Below are 16,986 nucleotides of genomic sequence, written 5' to 3' on the forward strand. Positions count from 1 at the left end.
ACTCAAGTGACCTTAGTCACGCAATGTTTGTCCGTTCATACAAGTGTAGCGTAAACCCAGTCTCAATCAAAATATCAACTCTTTTACCACGCAACCAAGAAGAGTATCAAATCTCAGTAAGTCTTCAACTACAACTGACCACATAAATCATCACGGTCTATCATCACACCAAAACAAATTAAATACCGTATACAAAAAGGTTGCAGTCCGTTGGTCAGTCAGACAATCCGCCACCAGATCTCCAGCGGAGAAAGGCCACGAAGAACAGCTGGAGATGTGCAGTCCAACGGACTAATGAATGGATCCGATCCTGGGCAAACTTGCTATTAGAAAGCACACTTTTAAATGCAACAAAACAAACGGAACTGAGAAGCTTTGGAACTGAGGGTTGAACACATCCTCATTCACGTCTCCATCACAACCCCACTTTTGTGCAGCTGAGGCTGTCTATTTAATTGGGCATTAAAGGGGAAGCACCCTATTGGAAGGAGAAGCACTGAGACGGTTCAGACAAATTCAGGGCCGTCACACTATGTACAGACTCAGTGAGCCTAGCCTTGCTATTGAGAGAGGCCGCCATAGGCCGACCTTCATCTCAAGAGAAGACAGGCTATGTGCACACTGCCCACAAAATGAGGTGTAAACTGAGCTGCATGTCCTAACCTCCTGTCCAATGTATGACCATATTAGAGACACATATTTCCCTCAAATTACAAAGTTCCACAAAGAATTTGAAAACAAATGAAACATTGATAAACTCCCATATCTGTTAGGCGAAATAAAACAGTGGGAAGTCACGGCAGCACGGGGCCCGTTGCCATGAGGAAAGGGCAAGTAGTGGAGCACAATTAACACTGTAAATACAAGCTATATTTGTATGTTTATTTATTTTCCCTTTCATACTTCAACTACTTACACATTGTTACAACATAGCCAATAATATAGCATTTCAAATGTCTATATTCTTTTAACTTTTGTGAGTGTTATGTTTATGAATGTTTCCCTTGTTTATTTACCTTCTGTTTAATGTCTCTTCCATTTGCTTTGGCAATGCTATTAAAGCCCTTTGAATGTAATTGAATTGAGAGAGAGAGAGAGAGCAAAGACGGAGAGAGAGTGAGACGGAGAGAGACAGAGCGAGAGAGAGAGCACAAAGGGAGAGGGAGGGAGAGAGAGAGCACAGAGGGAGAGAGCACACAGAGAGAGAGAACACAGAGGGAGAGGGAGGGAGAGAGAGAGCACAGAGGAAGAGAGCACACAGAGAGAGAGAGCAAAGAGGGAGAGAGCACACAGAGAGAGAGAGAGAGAGCACAGAGGGAGAGGGAGGGAGAGAGAGAGCACAGAGGGAGAGAGCACACACAGAGAGAGAGAGCACAGAGGGAGAGGGAGGGAGAGAGAGAGCACAGAGGGAGAGAGCACACAGAGAGAGAGAGAGAGAGCACAGAGGGAGAGAGCACACAAAGAGAGAGAGAGAGCACAGAGGGAGAGAGCACACAGAGAGAGCGAGAGAACACAGAGGGAGAGGGAGGGAGAGAGAGCACAGAGGGAGAGAGCACACAGAGAGAGCGAGAGAGCACAGAGGGGGAGGGAGGGAGAGGGAGAGGGAGAGAGAGAGAGCACAGAGGGAGAGAGCACACAGAGAGAGCGAGAGAGCACAGAGGGGGAGGGAGGGAGAGGGAGAGAGAGAGAGCACAGAGGGAGAGAGCACACAGAGAGAGCGAGAGAGCACAGAGGGGGAGGGAGGGAGAGGGAGAGAGAGAGAGCACAGAGGGAGAGAGCACACAGAGAGAGAGAGAGCACAGAGGGAGAGAGCACACAGAGAGAGCGAGAGAGCACAGAGGGGGAGGGAGGGAGAGGGAGAGGGAGAGAGAGAGAGCACAGAGGGAGAGAGCACACAGAGAGAGCGAGAGAGCACAGAGGGGGAGGGAGAGGGAGAGGGAGAGAGAGAGAGCACAGAGGGAGAGAGCCCCCCATGGGGAAAAATAAGAGAAATCAACATCATGTAGCCCACCACGTCTCGCCAAATGTTAGACAGAAAATAAAAACAAATAATCACCCATTCATTAGAAACTACTTCCTGTATAAAAATATACATTCTATCGTATATGTTGGCTTCAGGATGGTTTCTACGTGGTTGAAGGTCAGAACCAAATTGTACGTTTGTGGGCTGGGAACTCTCTGAAGAAGGAAAAGCATGTCTGAATGAATCCTTTTTTTTCAGATTCTATGCTGCTGAAATTTGTATCGCTCTGAATTTCCTGCACGAAAAGGGAATCATCTACCGAGATTTGAAACTGGACAACGTCCTCTTGGATCACGAGGGACACATCAAGCTCACAGACTACGGGATGTGCAAGGTGAGACACTCAGAGCTACTGCACAGTGTACTGTTATAGTACTGCTGAACTGTTACTGCTGAAGGACTTCTCATTCACTATGTAGAAGTGGATCAATACACTAGGCATCGAAGTCGCACACTTTTTCTTCTTATCTCTTTCCTACCATCTTTCTCTGTTATCCTCCCTGTATCTCTGCATCTTTAACTCTCTCTCTCCTCTCTCCTCCATCTCTTTCCTACCATCTTTCTCTGTTATCCTCCCTGTATCTCTGCATCTTTAACTCTCTCTCTCCTCTCTCCTCTCTCCTCCTCCTCCATCTCTCTCCTCTCTCCTCTCTCCTCTCTCCTACATCTCTCTGCTCTCTCCTCTCTCCTCCTCCTCCATCTCTTTCCTACCATCTTTCTCTGTTATCCTCCCTGTATCTCTGCATCTTTAACTCTCTCTCTCCTCTCTCCTCTCTCCTCCTCCTCCATCTCTCTCCTCTCTCCTCTCTCCTCCTCCTTCATCTCTCTCCTCTCTCCTCTCTCCTCCTCCTCCATCTCTTTCCTACCATCTTTCTCTGTTATCCTCCCTGTATCTCTCCATCTTTAACTCTCTCTCCTCTCTCCTCTCTCCTCCTCCTCCATCTCTCTCCTCTCTCCTCCTCCTCCTCCATCTCTCTCCTCTCTCCTCTCTCCTCTCTCCTCTCTCCTCCTCCTCCATCTCTCTCCTCTCTCCTCTCTCCTCTCTCCTCTCTCCTCTCTCCTCTCTCCTCTCTCCTCCTCCTCCATCTCTCTCCTCTCTCCTCCTCCTCCTCCATCTCTCTCCTCTCTCCTCTCCTCCTCCTCCATCTCTTTCCTACCATCTTTGTCTGTTATCCTCCCTGTATCTCTCCATCTTTAACTCTCTCTCTCCTCTCTCCTCTCTCCTCTCTCCTCCATCTCTCTCCTCTCTCCTCTCTCCTCCTCCTCCATCGTCTCTCATCTCTCCTCTCTCCTCCTCCTCCTCCTCCATCTCTCTCCTCTCTCCTCTCTCCTCCTCCTCCATCTCTCTCCTCTCTCCTCTCTCCTCCTCCTCCATCTCTCTCCTCTCCTCCTCCTCTCTCCTCCTCCATCTCTCTCCCTCTCTCTCTCCTCTCTCCTCCATCTCTCTCCTCTCTCCTCTCTCCTCCTCCTCCTCCATCTCCTCCTCCTCCATCTCTCTCCTCTCTCCTCTCTCCTCCTCCTCCATCTCTCTCCTCTCTCCTCTCTCCTCCTCCTCCATCTCTCTCCTCTCTCCTCCTCCTCCTCATCTCTCTCCTCCTCTCTCCTCCTCCTCCATCTCCTCCTCATCTCTCTCCTCCTCCATCTCTCTCCTCCTCCATCTCTCTCCTCCTCCATCTCTCTCTCTCTCCTCCTCCTCCATCTCTCTCTCTCTCCTCTCCTCCATCTCCTCCATCTCTCTCTCTCCTCTCTCCTCTCTCCTCCTCCTCCTCTCTCCTCTCTCCTCTCTCCTCCTCCTCCATCTCTCTCCTCTCTCCTCTCTCCTCCTCCTCCTCCATCGCTCTCCTCTCTCCTCCTCCTCCATCTCTCTCCTCTATCAGGAGGGCATCAGACCTGGAGACACCACCAGTACATTCTGTGGAACCCCCAACTACATCGGCCCTGAGATCCTCAGAGGGGAAGACTATGGTGAGTCCCTATTGTCAACAACACATACATGGAGGGAATGGGGAGAACATGAGCTCTGGAAATTTGCCTTTTAGACTGTTAAACTCAAAACAATAAAATAAAAACGTGAAAGAAACGAACAGATTTCTCTCAAACCATTTCTGTCATTACCATACTGTAACTGAATCTAACCAAGATGGCTGATGGTTGTCTGTCGTCTCTCTCCAGGGTTCAGTGTTGACTGGTGGGCGTTAGGCGTGCTTATGTTTGAGATGATGGCCGGGAGGTCCCCTTTCGACATCATCACCGACAATCCTGACATGAATACAGAGGAGTACCTCTTCCAAGGTGAGAGAGCCCTCTACTACAGTTTGGAGTGGATTCATGACAGCGCTTCTTACCTAGTGTCACACAGTGCTTCACATTGTTAAGTGTGACATCCACCACCACTACTACTACTAGGCAATATGTATGGTGGTGATGTATGGTGGCCAGTTTGCGTTAAAAAACAACACATGCTCTGATCACATTGGCTACTCACTCCTCCACTCAAAGGGCATGATTATTCAGGATAGCAGTACTTCACATGTCTTTAATGTCTTTAAATGTCTTACTATGTATATCTGGAAATGTTTATTTTGGTGCTCCAAACCCCCTCAGAAAGCACACAAACACACCACACGTCTCTCAATACAGTTCTTATTTATTTATTATGTCATTTGTATTCAAAACGATAAAGATTTGCACACAAGAAATAGGTATGAGACATTCGGACAGCTAGAGCAATACCACAGGGGAGCCAGCTGCTTCTTGTGTGACACATTTGAAGGCTACCAGACGTGTGACGTCGTTTAAATATATTTGATTCAATGGGGATGCCGGTTATTTTATTTGTATGTGTTATACTGTACTACAACCCACCCTATACCCCGCTGGAGCGAACATTCCTCCATACCCCCCCCCCAGTCTCTCTCCACCGTACCCACCCATTGCAGCTTGGGCATGAGCACTGAAACCCACGGGCATCTGCCAACCCTTTGGTCTTCCTCACGCCCCCACAGGGCAAGCAGCATGCTCCTGGATACCACCTCGCTAGCGGAAACAGGCCCCTCTATCCGTAGGGGGTGACCAGCCTTATGTCACCACCCTGACCAGTGCCAACTTCACCCTGGCCAACCCAGGCACACATGCCAACACCCAGAACCATAGACTGACACACAGAGTTTAGGGTTGGCATGGTGGTATCCAAAGTTCAGGCCCCAGGCCCCAGGCCCCAGGCCAAAGCTTCCTCCAGCCCCAGATAGTGACCCCAGAAATCTGCCATTGTGCCCTTAAGCAAGGCAGGTAACCCCCCACAACAGCTCCCCGGGCACCCAATGTGGCCCCAGAAATCAGCCGTTGTGCCCTTGAGCAAGGCAGGTAACCCCCCACAACAGCTCCACCGGGTACCCAATGTGGCAGCCCCTCGCACTTCTCCGTTTCAGAGGGGTTGGGTTAATAGCAGAAGTCAAGTTTCGATTAGACAATAAAAATACATGTAAATGTAATAATTTATGGTGGTGGTGCCAACACCATCACAAATGGCACTTCCCTATCTAGTGCACTAGATATGGACTAGGGTGCCATTTGGTACACAGTCAGAGACTGATCCAGTTATCATTTCATTAGGACTCAGCGTACACAAACAGATCAGAGAGGGCTGAAGAGGAGGATAAACATCTCTCTACTCTTCCATCTGTAATCTGTTCATCAGAGAGCCAGGGATGTTCAACTGCTTTGCGTCTGCCTTGTCTCCTCCTAGACACGTAATGTTTGTTATGACTGTGAGGTTTTTTTTTTATTTTTTAGGTCAATCAAGGATTTACTTGACCCCACAGAGAATGCATCTAAACAAATCTCTCCTTTCTCCTGCAGTGTACACTTGTACACTTCCCTTTATGGGTTTAGGGAACCCCATGTAGGCCAGGCCTAAACCAATCCCATTAAATCGTTTTTATATGTGGGGAGGAATGAACATGTGTACAGCTCAGGAGGAAGGAGAGATTATAGGGACGTACCCTGTGTGTCAGTGGCTCCAACTAACCAACGAGGTCAGCTGCTACACAACACCACTAAACTGTTTTCCACTGTGGAAAACATCACTTTTTGTCCTTCAGCCTGTGTGCCGCGAGTCTCAAGGAAGCAGTCACAGAGCAGAGCACCCTCCTCCTCCCCCTTTCCACCCCCTCGCTTGTACGCAGCAGACACAGGCACCCTTGGGCACCCACGGGCAGGCCAGATGGTGAATCACAAATTGTTTGCCTCACTCCCTCCGCAGGATTGTCCTCCCTCTCTCTGTCTCATACATTCTCTCTCTCTCTCTCTCTCTCTCTCTCTCTCTCTCTCTCTCTCATAAATTATCTCTCTCTCTCTCTCGCTCTCTCTCTGTCTCATACATTCTCTCTCTCTCTCTGTCTCTCTCTGTCTCTCTGTCTCTCTCTCTCTCTCTCTCTGTCTCATACATTCTCACTTCTCACTCTCTCTTTCACATACATTCTCTCTCTCTCTCTGTCTTCTCCACACAGTTATTCTGGAAAAAACTATTCGCATCCCAAGGTCCCTGTCGGTAAAGGCTGCCAGCGTGCTGAAGGGCTTTTTAAACAAGGTGAGAGAAGAACACCGTAGTGTTCACCAAGTGTGTCCAATAAAGCGTGTCCCTCCCCCTCGGTGAAAACAGCACGTGAAGGACCGTGTTCAAGACACCATTAGGACAGCGCCATGACAGCCACTCTGTGAAGGCCACATCCATTTGGCTGAGAGACAGAGTGTGTGTGTGTATGGATGTTTTTACGTGTGTACAGTGCATTGCGAAAGTATTCGGCCCCCTTGAACTTTGCGACCTTTTGCCACATTTCAGGCTTCAAACATAAAGATATAAAACTGTATTTTTTTGTGAAGAATCAACAACAAGTGGGACACAATCATGAAGTGGAACGACATTTATTGGATATTTCAAACTTTTTTAACAAATCAAAAACTGAAAAATTGGGCGTGCAAAATTATTCAGCCCCCTTAAGTTAATACTTTGGAGCGCCACCTTTTGCTGCGATTACAGCTGTAAGTCGCTTGGGGTATGTCTCTATCAGTTTTGCACACCGAGAGACTGACATCTTTTCCCATTCCTCCTTGCAAAACAGCTCGAGCTCAGTGAGGTTGGATGGAGAGCATTTGTGAACAGCAGTTTTCAGTTCTTTCCACAGATTCTCGATTGGATTCAGGTCTGGACTTTGACTTGGCCATTCTAACACCTGGATATGTTTATTTTTGAACCATTCCATTGTAGATTTTGCTTTATGTTTTGGATCATTGTCTTGTTGGAAGACAAATCTCCGTCCCAGTCTCAGGTCTTTTGCAGACTTCATCAGGTTTTCTTCCAGAATGGTCCTGTATTTGGCTCCATCCATCTTCCCATCAATTTTAACCATCTTCCCTGTCCCTGCTGAAGAAAAGCAGGCCCAAACCATGATGCTGCCACCACCATGTTTGACAGTGGGGATGGTGTGTTCAGGGTGATGAGCTGTGTTGCTTTTACGCCAAACATAACATTTTGCATTGTTGCCAAAAAGTTCAATTTTGGTTTCATCTGACCAGAGCACCTTCTTCCACATGTTTGGTGTGTCTCCCAGGTGGCTTGTGGCAAACTTTAAACTACACTTTTTATGGATATCTTTAAGAAATGGCTTTCTTCTTGCCACTCTTCCATAAAGGCCAGATTTGTGCAATATACGACTGATTGTTGTCCTATGGACAGAGTCTCCCACCTCAGCTGTAGATCTCTGCAGTTCATCCAGGGTGATCATGGGCCTCTTGGCTGCATCTCTGATCAGTCTTCTCCTTGTATGAGCTGAAAGTTTAGAGGGACGGCCAGGTCTTGGTAGATTTGCAGTGGTCTGATACTCCTTCCATTTCAATATTATCGCTTGCACAGTGCTCCTTGGGATGTTTAAAGCTTGGGAAATGTTTTTGTATCCAAATCCGGCTTTAAACTTCTTCACAACAGTATCTCGGACCTGCCTGGTGTGTTCCTTGTTCTTCATGATGCTCTCTGCGCTTTTAACGGACCTCTGAGACTATCACAGTGCAGGTGCATTTATACGGAGACTTGATTACACACAGGTGGATTGTATTTATCATCATTAGTCATTTAGGTCAACATTGGATCATTCAGAGATCCTCACTGAACTTCTGGAGAGAGTTTGCTGCACTGAAAGTAAAGGGGCTGAATCATTTTGCACGCCCAATTTTTCAGTTTTTGATTTGTTAAAAAAGTTTGAAATATCCAATAAATGTCGTTCCACTTCATGATTGTGTCCCACTTGTTGTTGATTCTTCACAAAAAAATACAGTTTTATATCTTTATGTTTGAAGCCTGAAATGTGGCAAAAGGTCGCAAAGTTCAAGGGGGCCGAATACTTTCGCAATGCACTGTATGTAGTGCCTTCAAGAAAGTATTCACACCCCTTGATTTTTTCCATATTTTGCTGTGTTTGAATTTAAGATAGATTACAAGATAACAGCTTGAATTTAAGATAGATTACATTTAGATGTTGTGTCTAACCTACACACAATACACCATAATGTCATTTTGTGTAGATCGTTGACAAACAAAATCAAATTAAAACCCTTTTAATCCCACTTTGTAACACAATGATGTGTTGGAAAGGCAAGGGGTGTGAATACTTTCTTGAAGGCACTGCGTGTGTGTGTGTGTGTGTGTATTTGTTTCTACGTGTTTGAGTGCATCATCCCTGATATACATGGCTATGATAAGGAACTATAGTGGGGGAGTGAATGGTCTTGGGGCTCTTCACATTTAACCTTTGCTAGTTAGTATTACAATTATTGTACTGATGAAAATACCACATCCCCACTGTTGGGAGTCAGCAGGTGGGTGGTGGTTTGTCCAAATTACATACTTTATGTAGAGGGGCTGATGAAATAGACAGGGGGGTAGCTAATACAGTGGGAAGAAAAAGTATGTGAACCCTTTAAAATGACCTGGATTTCTGCATAAATTGGTCATAATATTTTATCTGATCTTCATCTAGGTCACAACAACAGACAAACACAGTCTGCTTAAACTAATAACACACAAACAATTATAAATGTTCATGTCTTTATTGAACACACCGTGTAAACATTCACAGTGCAGGGAGGGAAAAGTATGTGAACCCTTGGATTTAATAACTGGTTGACCCTCCTTTGGCAGCAATAACCTTAACCAAACGCTTTCTGTAGTTGTGGATCAGACCTGCACAACGGTCAGGAGGAATTTTGGACCATTCCTCTTTACAAAACTGTTTCAGTTCAGCAATATTCTTGGGATGTCTGGTGTGAACCGTTCTCTTGAGGTCATGCCACAGCATCTCAATCGGGTTGAGGTCAGGACTGACTGGGCCTTCTGTTGAGCTTCAATTTACAGACTGATAGCCTTACATTCTCCTGCAAAATGTCTTGATAAACTTGGGAGTTTATTTTTCCGGCGATGATAGCAAGCTGTCCAGGCCCTGAGGCAGCTCCAAACCATGATGCTCCCTCCACCATACTTTACAGTTGGGATGAGGTTATGATGTTGGTGTGGTGTGCCTTTTTTCTCCACACAGAGTGTTGTGTGTTCCTTCCAAACAACACAACTTTAGTTTCATCTGTCCACAGAATATTTTGCCAGTAGTGCTGTGGAACATCCAGGTGCTCTCTTGCAAACTTCAGACATGCGGCAATGTTTTTTTTGGACAGCAGAGGCTTCTTCCATGATGTTCTCCCATGAACCCCATTCTTGTTTAGTGTTTTACGTATTGTAGACTCATCAACAGAGATGTTAGCATCTTCCAGAGATTTCTGTAAGTCTTAACCTCATTGAGCATTCTGCGCTGTGCTCTTGCAGTCATCTTTGCAGGACGGCCACTCCATTTATAGACAATTTGTCTTTCCGTGGACTGACTTTTAGAGATACTTTTGTAACCCTTTCCAGCTTCATGCAATTCTTAATCGTAGGTCTCCTGACATCTCTTTAGTTCGAGTCATGGTTCACATCAGGCAATACTTCTTGTGAATAGCAAACTCAAAATTTTTATGGGGCAGGTCAGCCCTAACCAACATCTCCAATCTCATCTCATTGATTGGACTCCAGGTTAGCTGACTCCTGACTACAATTTGCTTTTGGAGAAGTCATTAGCCTAGAGGTTCACATACCTTCTCCAACCTACGCTGTGAATGTTTAAATAATGTATTCAATATAGACAAGAAGAATACAATAATTTGTGTGTTATTAGTTTAAGCAGACTGTGTTTGTCTCTTGTTGTGGCTTAGATGAAGATCAGATCACATTTTATGTCAAATTTATGCATAACTTCAGGTAATTTCAAAGGGTTCATTACATTTTTCTAGCCACTGTAGGTAATATATTCAGCAATGCAGTGGGGGTAGAATTTGAGGTCAATCAAGGATTTACTTGACCCCCACAGAGAATGCGTCCCAATAATATCTACTTTCTCCCGTAGTGTACACTTGTACACTTCCCTTTATGGATTTAACAGGAAATAACTGGTTTAAGGAAGTCCATGTCGGCCAGGCCTCCACCAATCCCATGAAACGTTTTTTTTTTTTGACACAGGTAGAGGAGTAGTGTAAGGGTTTGTTTGAGGGAAATACATACTGAATTTAGTGTTTCATTTCAATAAATGTTACATCTCTACATTATACCAAGATCACATTGCTGTAAATTGCTGTAACTGGTGCGATAAGCCAACACCGTGCTTCTTTCTGCCAGTGCACTGCTTGTTCTTTGGGGTTTTAGGCTGGGTATCTGTAAACCGCTTTGTGACAATTGCTGCTGTTAAATAAAACCAGTTTATATTTCATTGAGCACACAAACTCTTGATTCTACTAATTTCTCTCCATCTAACAGGACCCCAAAGAGCGCCTGGGTTGCCAGGTCCAAACGGGCTTCGCTGACATCAAGTCGCACACGTTTTTCCGCAGTATAGACTGGGACCAGGTAAGCCTCCAATCATATCCACTTAAACAGCGTAGAAGACTAAATGTGAATAAACCCATCTTGGTCGGTGAGTATCACCTGTGGGAACCCATCTTGGTCGGTCAGTATCACCTGTGGAAACCCATCTTGGTCGGTCAGTTTCACCTGTGGGAACCCATCTTGGTCGGTCAGTATCACCTGTGGGAACCCATCTTGGTCGGTCAGGATCACCTGTGGGAACCCATCTTGGTCGGTCAGTATCACCTGTGGAAACCCATCTTGGTCGGTCAGTTTCACCTGTGGGAACCCATCTTGGTCAGTCAGTATCACCTGTGGGAACCCATCTTGGTCGGTCAGTATCACCTGTGGGAACCCATCTTGGTCGGTCAGTATCACCTGTGGGAACCAATCTTGGTCGGTCAGTATCACCTGTGGGAACCCATCTTGGTCAGTCAGTATCACCTGTGGGAACCCATCTTGGTCAGTCAGTATCACCTGTGGGAACCAATCTTGGTCGGTCAGTATCACCTGTGGAAACCCATCTTGGTCAGTCAGTATCACCTGTGGGAACCCATCTTGGTCGGTCAGTATCACCTGTGGGAACCCATCTTGGTCGGTCAGTATCACCTGTGGGAACCCATCTTGGTCGGTCAGTATCACCTGTGGGAACCCATCTTGGTCAGTCAGTATCACCTGTGGGAACCCATCTTGGTCAGTCAGTATCACCTGTGGGAACCCATCTTGGTCGGTCAGTATCACCTGTGGGAACCCATCTTGGTCGGTCAGGATCACCTGTGGGAACCCATCTTGGTCGGTCAGTATCACCTGTGGGAACCCATCTTGGTCGGTCAGTATCACCTGTGGGAACCCATCTTGGTCGGTCAGTATCACCTGTGGGAACCAATCTTGGTCGGTCAGTATCACCTGTGGGAACCCATCTTGGTCAGTCAGTATCACCTGTGGGAACCCATCTTGGTCGGTCAGTATCACCTGTGGGAACCCATCTTGGTCGGTCAGTATCACCTGTGGGAACCCATCTTGGTCGGTCAGTATCACCTGTGGGAACCCATCTTGGTCAGTCAGTATCACCTGTGGGAACCCATCTTGGTCAGTCAGTATCACCTGTGGGAACCCATCTTGGTCGGTCAGTATCACCTGTGGGAACCCATCTTGGTCGGTCAGGATCACCTGTGGGAACCCATCTTGGTCGGTCAGTATCACCTGTGGGAACCAATCTTGGTCGGTCAGTATCACCTGTGGGAACCCATCTTGGTCAGTCAGTATCACCTGTGGGAACCCATCTTGGTCGGTCAGTATCACCTGTGGGAACCCATCTTGGTCGGTCAGTATCACCTGTGGGAACCCATCTTGGTCGGTCAGTATCACCTGTGGGAACCCATCTTGGTCAGTCAGTATCACCTGTGGGAACCCATCTTGGTCAGTCAGTATCACCTGTGGGAACCCATCTTGGTCGGTCAGTATCACCTGTGGGAACCCATCTTGGTCGGTCAGGATCACCTGTGGGAACCCATCTTGGTCGGTCAGGATCACCTGTGGGAACTCAACTTGGTCGGTCAGTATCACCTGTGGGAACCCATCTTGGTCGGTCAGTATCACCTGTGGGAACCCATCTTGATTGGTCAGACACTCAGTATGACCTGTGGGAACCCATCTTGATTGGTCAGACACTCAGTATCACCCGTGGGAACCCATCTTGATTGGTCAGACACTCAGTATCACCCGTGGGAACCCATCTTGATTGGTCAAACACTCAGTATCCCCCGTGGGAACCCATCTTGATTGGTCAGGCACTCAGTATCACCCGTGGGAACCCATCTTGGTTGGTCAGACACTCAGTATCCCCCGTGGGAACCCATTTTGATTGGTCAGACACTCAGTATCCTCCGTGGGAACCCGTCTTGGTTGGTCAGACACTCAGTATCACCCGTGGGAACCCATCTTGATTGGTCAGACACTCAGGATCAACCATGGGAACCCATCTTGGTTGGCCAGACACTCAGTATCCCCCGTGGGAACCCATTTTGATTGGTTAGACACTCAGTATCCTCCGTGGGAACCCGTCTTGGTTGGTCAGACACTCAGTATCACCCGTGGGAACCCATCTTGATTGGTCAGACACTCAGGATCAACCATGGGAACCCATCTTGATTGGTCAGACACTCAGTATCACCCGTGGGACCCATCTTGGTTGGTCAGACACTCAGTATCACCCGTGGGACCCATCTTGATTGGTCAGACACTCAGTATCACCTGTGGGAACCCATCTTGGTTCGTCAAACACTCAGTATCACCCGTGGTAACCCATCTTGATTGGTTAGACACTCAGTATCCTCCGTGGGAACCCATCTTGATTGGTTAGACACTCAGTATCACCCGTGGGACCAATCTTGATTGGTCAGACACTCAGTATCACCTGTGGGAACCCATCTTGATTGGTCAGACACTCAGTATCACCCGTGGGAACCCATCTTGATTGGTTAGACACTCAGTATCACCTGTGGGAACCCATCTTGATTGGTCAGACACTCAGTATCACCCGTGGGAACCCATCTTGATTGGTCAGACACTCAGTATCACCCGTGGGAACCCATCTTGATTGGTCAGACACTCAGTATCACCCGTGGGAACCCATCTTGGTTGGTCAGACGGTCCGCATGTTACTTTGATTCCCATTATGTCTATTTTGCATTACGTCATGCTGCAATGATGCTAGAATGATGCTGCAATGATGCTAGAATGATACTGCAATGATGGGTACACTATCCTTTACATCAGCAATATCTCATGAAAATGGTACCAAAGATACTCCACATCTGGGCCTAACCAGGGCCCAGTTAGGCTGGGCCTAACTCCCCAGTGGGTGGGCGACTACTATGTATAAAAAGTGCTAGAATTTCTAAACAGTTCACTTCATAATAATTATATCATTTCAAATCCTAAGCGCTGGAGTACAGAGGCTCCCCCCCAAAACAATAAAATGTTGTCACTGTCCAAATAGTTGCTCATACACAGTGACCTGGACAGGATTCAGTGTTTCAGCACATTATTTGTTTCTAGTCAGTCTATCCTGTATATTCAACACAAACGACAGGAAATGCCTTGTTCACAGCCGTGCCTCCTTTTCTGTGACATGCTTTTATCAGTTCTCAATAGAATGTGTTAGTCAACAGCATCTCATGAGGTCATGTTTAAGACTCTGTAACAATTGTTTAAAAAAAAAACGTAATAATACCTCTCTCAGGAAAAGCAGTAGAACTAGATGTATAGCCCACAGGTCTCTGTTACGATCATGTTTAGACGAGACCAAGACATCATGGGAAAGATGTTATCTTCTGGTTGTTAGCTGGTCAGATTACAACCAGATAAAGACGTATTTTTCAAGTTTCTAAAAAAACGTTGACGAAACGTGTTTATACAAACAGTAAAAACAACCTGACCAAGCATACAAAAGAAGTCATAATGGCATCCCTGTAACATGTATTGTCCGCTGGTTTAGTCACTTCTACCTACGGACTATTACCAGCCATTGAAAGAATATTCTAAGGTAAATACACAACATAGAGGACTAAAGGTCAAGAGGGAATTAACAATCAATGGAAATAGTTGTTTTTCAGTTCAACATCTGTTTAGAATCTGTATAGGGGTTCCAGTCTTGGACTCATAGTTACATGTGGGAAGTGCTCATTGGTCCAAATTGTCTATACATTGATCCTGAAACGGAATACTTTTTTACAAATTTTTACTAACTTTACTGCAAGAAATTCTAATTGGTCAACTACAGGCTAGGCTTGGGTATAAACGACATCCTGTATCTTTGTTCAGTGGAGAAAACACTGAGGACAGGGGAGAATAAACATTGACCATCTACTTTCCAGCATAAAAACTATGATTTGTTCTCTTTGAATAAATGCATTTTTCTCGACGTGATTTGTTTTGAGGTCTGTGTTATTGAAGAATGACATCAACTGCTAACACCAATCAGATACATTCTGCCAAGGTGGATTGCCGTATGGGTAGATGGGAGGGAACATCTTAATGGAACGAAGTGCAGCCCATGTCCATAACATACAGTAAGTGTGTCACGATCGTCGTAAGAAGCGGACCAAAGCGCAGCGTGGTGTGAAATGTGCTGACACAAGCAACTAAGCCAAACACAGAAACAGACAAACTAGACATACAACATAGAATGCCCACTCAGATCACACCCTGACCAAACAAAACATATCAACGTACAAAGCAAACTATGGTCAGGGCGTGACAAAGTGTCCCTGCTCAGTGCTGCTCCCCAGCGAACGTGCTGCGCCACTGCTTGTAACCATAACTATAAGAAGTCTAAGATGAGTCAAATAAATGACATCCAGGTCAGGGCGCCAACTATGCTTCTGGTTTGCTAACTTGCTAGCTACAGTTGAAGTCGGAAGTTTACATAGGTTGGAGTCATTAAAACTAGTTTTCCAACCACTCCACAAATTTCTTGTTAACAAACTATAGTTTTGGCAAGTCGGTTAAGACATCTACTTTGTCCATAACACAAGTCATTTTTCCAACAATTGTTTACAGACAGTTTACAGTTTATTTAACTTATAATTCAATGTATCACAATTCCAGTGGGTCAGAAGTTTACATACAATAAGTTGACTGTGCCTTTAAACAGGTTGGAAAATTCCAGAAAATGATGTCATTGCTTTAGAAACTTCTAATGGGCTAATTGACATCATTTGAGTCAATTGGAGGTCTACTTGTGGATGTATTTCAAAGCCTAACTTCAAACTCAGTGGCTCTTTGCTTGACATCATGGGAAAGTCAAAAGAAATCAGCCAAGACCTCAGAAAAATAAATTGTAGACCTCCACAAGCCTGATTCATCCTTGGGAGCAATTTCCAAATGCCTGAAGGTACCACTTTCATCTGTACAAACAATAGTACGCAAATATAAACACCATGGGATCACACAGCTGTCATACCGCTCAGGAAGGAGACACGTTCTGTCTCCTAGAGATGAACGTGCTTTGGTGTGAAAAGTGCAAATCAATCCCAGAACAACAGCAAAGGACCTTGTGAAGATGCTGGAGGAAACAGGTACAAAAGTGTCTATATCCACAGTAAAACGAGTCCTATATTGACATAACCTGAAAGGCCGCTCTTCAAGGAAGAAGCCACTGCTCCAAATCTGCAATAAAAAAACAGACTACAGTTTGCAACAACACATGGAGACAAAGATCGTACTTTTGGAGAAATTTCCTCTGGTCTGATGAAACAAAAATAGAACTGTTTGGCCATAATGACCATTGTTATGTTTGGAGGAAAAATGGGGAGGCTTCCCCATGACTATCCCAACGTGAAGCATGGGGGTGGCAGCATCATGTTGTGGGGGTGCTTTGCTGCAGGAGGGACTGGTGCACTTCACAAAATAGATGGCATCATGAGGCAGAACAATGATGTGGATATATTGAAGCAACATCTCAAGGCATCAGTCAGGAAGTTAAAGCCTGGTTGCAAATGGGTCTTCCAAATAGACAATGACCCCAAGCATACTTCCAAAGTTGTGGCAAAATGGCTTAAGGACAACAAAGTTAAGGTAATGGAGTAGCCATCACAAAGCCCTGACCTCAATCCTATAGACAATGTGTGGACAGACCTGAAAAAGCGTGTGCGAGCAAAGAGGCCTACAAACCTGACTCAGTTACACCAGCTCTGTCAGGAGGAATGGGCCAACATTCACCCAACTTATTGTGGGAAGCTTGTGGAAAGCTACCCGTAACGTTTGACCCAAGTTAAACAATTTAAAGGCAATGCTACCAAATACTAATTGAATGTACATAAACTTCTGACCAACTGGGAATGTGATTGTCACACCCTGACCATAGTTTGCTTTGTATGTTCTATGTTTTGTTTGGTCAGGGTGTGATCTGAGTGGGCATTCTATGTTGGATGTCTTGTTTGTCTGTTTCTGTGTTTGGACCTGATATGGTTCTCAAATCAGA

At 45.9% G+C, this 16,986-nt stretch overlaps 1 protein-coding gene across 1 annotated transcript in view; it reads left to right on the forward strand.

Annotated features, from left to right (window-relative positions):
- The window catches only part of LOC139417389 (protein kinase C zeta type-like), a 133,781-nt gene that overhangs the window by 88,855 nt on the left and 27,940 nt on the right, over positions 1 to 16,986 (forward strand). The window contains exons 9-13 of the mRNA XM_071166660.1: positions 2,222 to 2,357; positions 3,901 to 3,988; positions 4,196 to 4,315; positions 6,532 to 6,611; positions 10,914 to 11,003. Coding sequence (XP_071022761.1) covers positions 2,222 to 2,357; positions 3,901 to 3,988; positions 4,196 to 4,315; positions 6,532 to 6,611; positions 10,914 to 11,003 — 514 coding nt within the window. The remainder of the gene's footprint in view (positions 1 to 2,221; positions 2,358 to 3,900; positions 3,989 to 4,195; positions 4,316 to 6,531; positions 6,612 to 10,913; positions 11,004 to 16,986) is intronic.

The sequence above is a fragment of the Oncorhynchus clarkii genome, chromosome 9 (assembly GCF_045791955.1).
Source record: "Oncorhynchus clarkii lewisi isolate Uvic-CL-2024 chromosome 9, UVic_Ocla_1.0, whole genome shotgun sequence".
NCBI classification, from domain to species: Eukaryota; Metazoa; Chordata; class Actinopteri; order Salmoniformes; family Salmonidae; genus Oncorhynchus; species Oncorhynchus clarkii.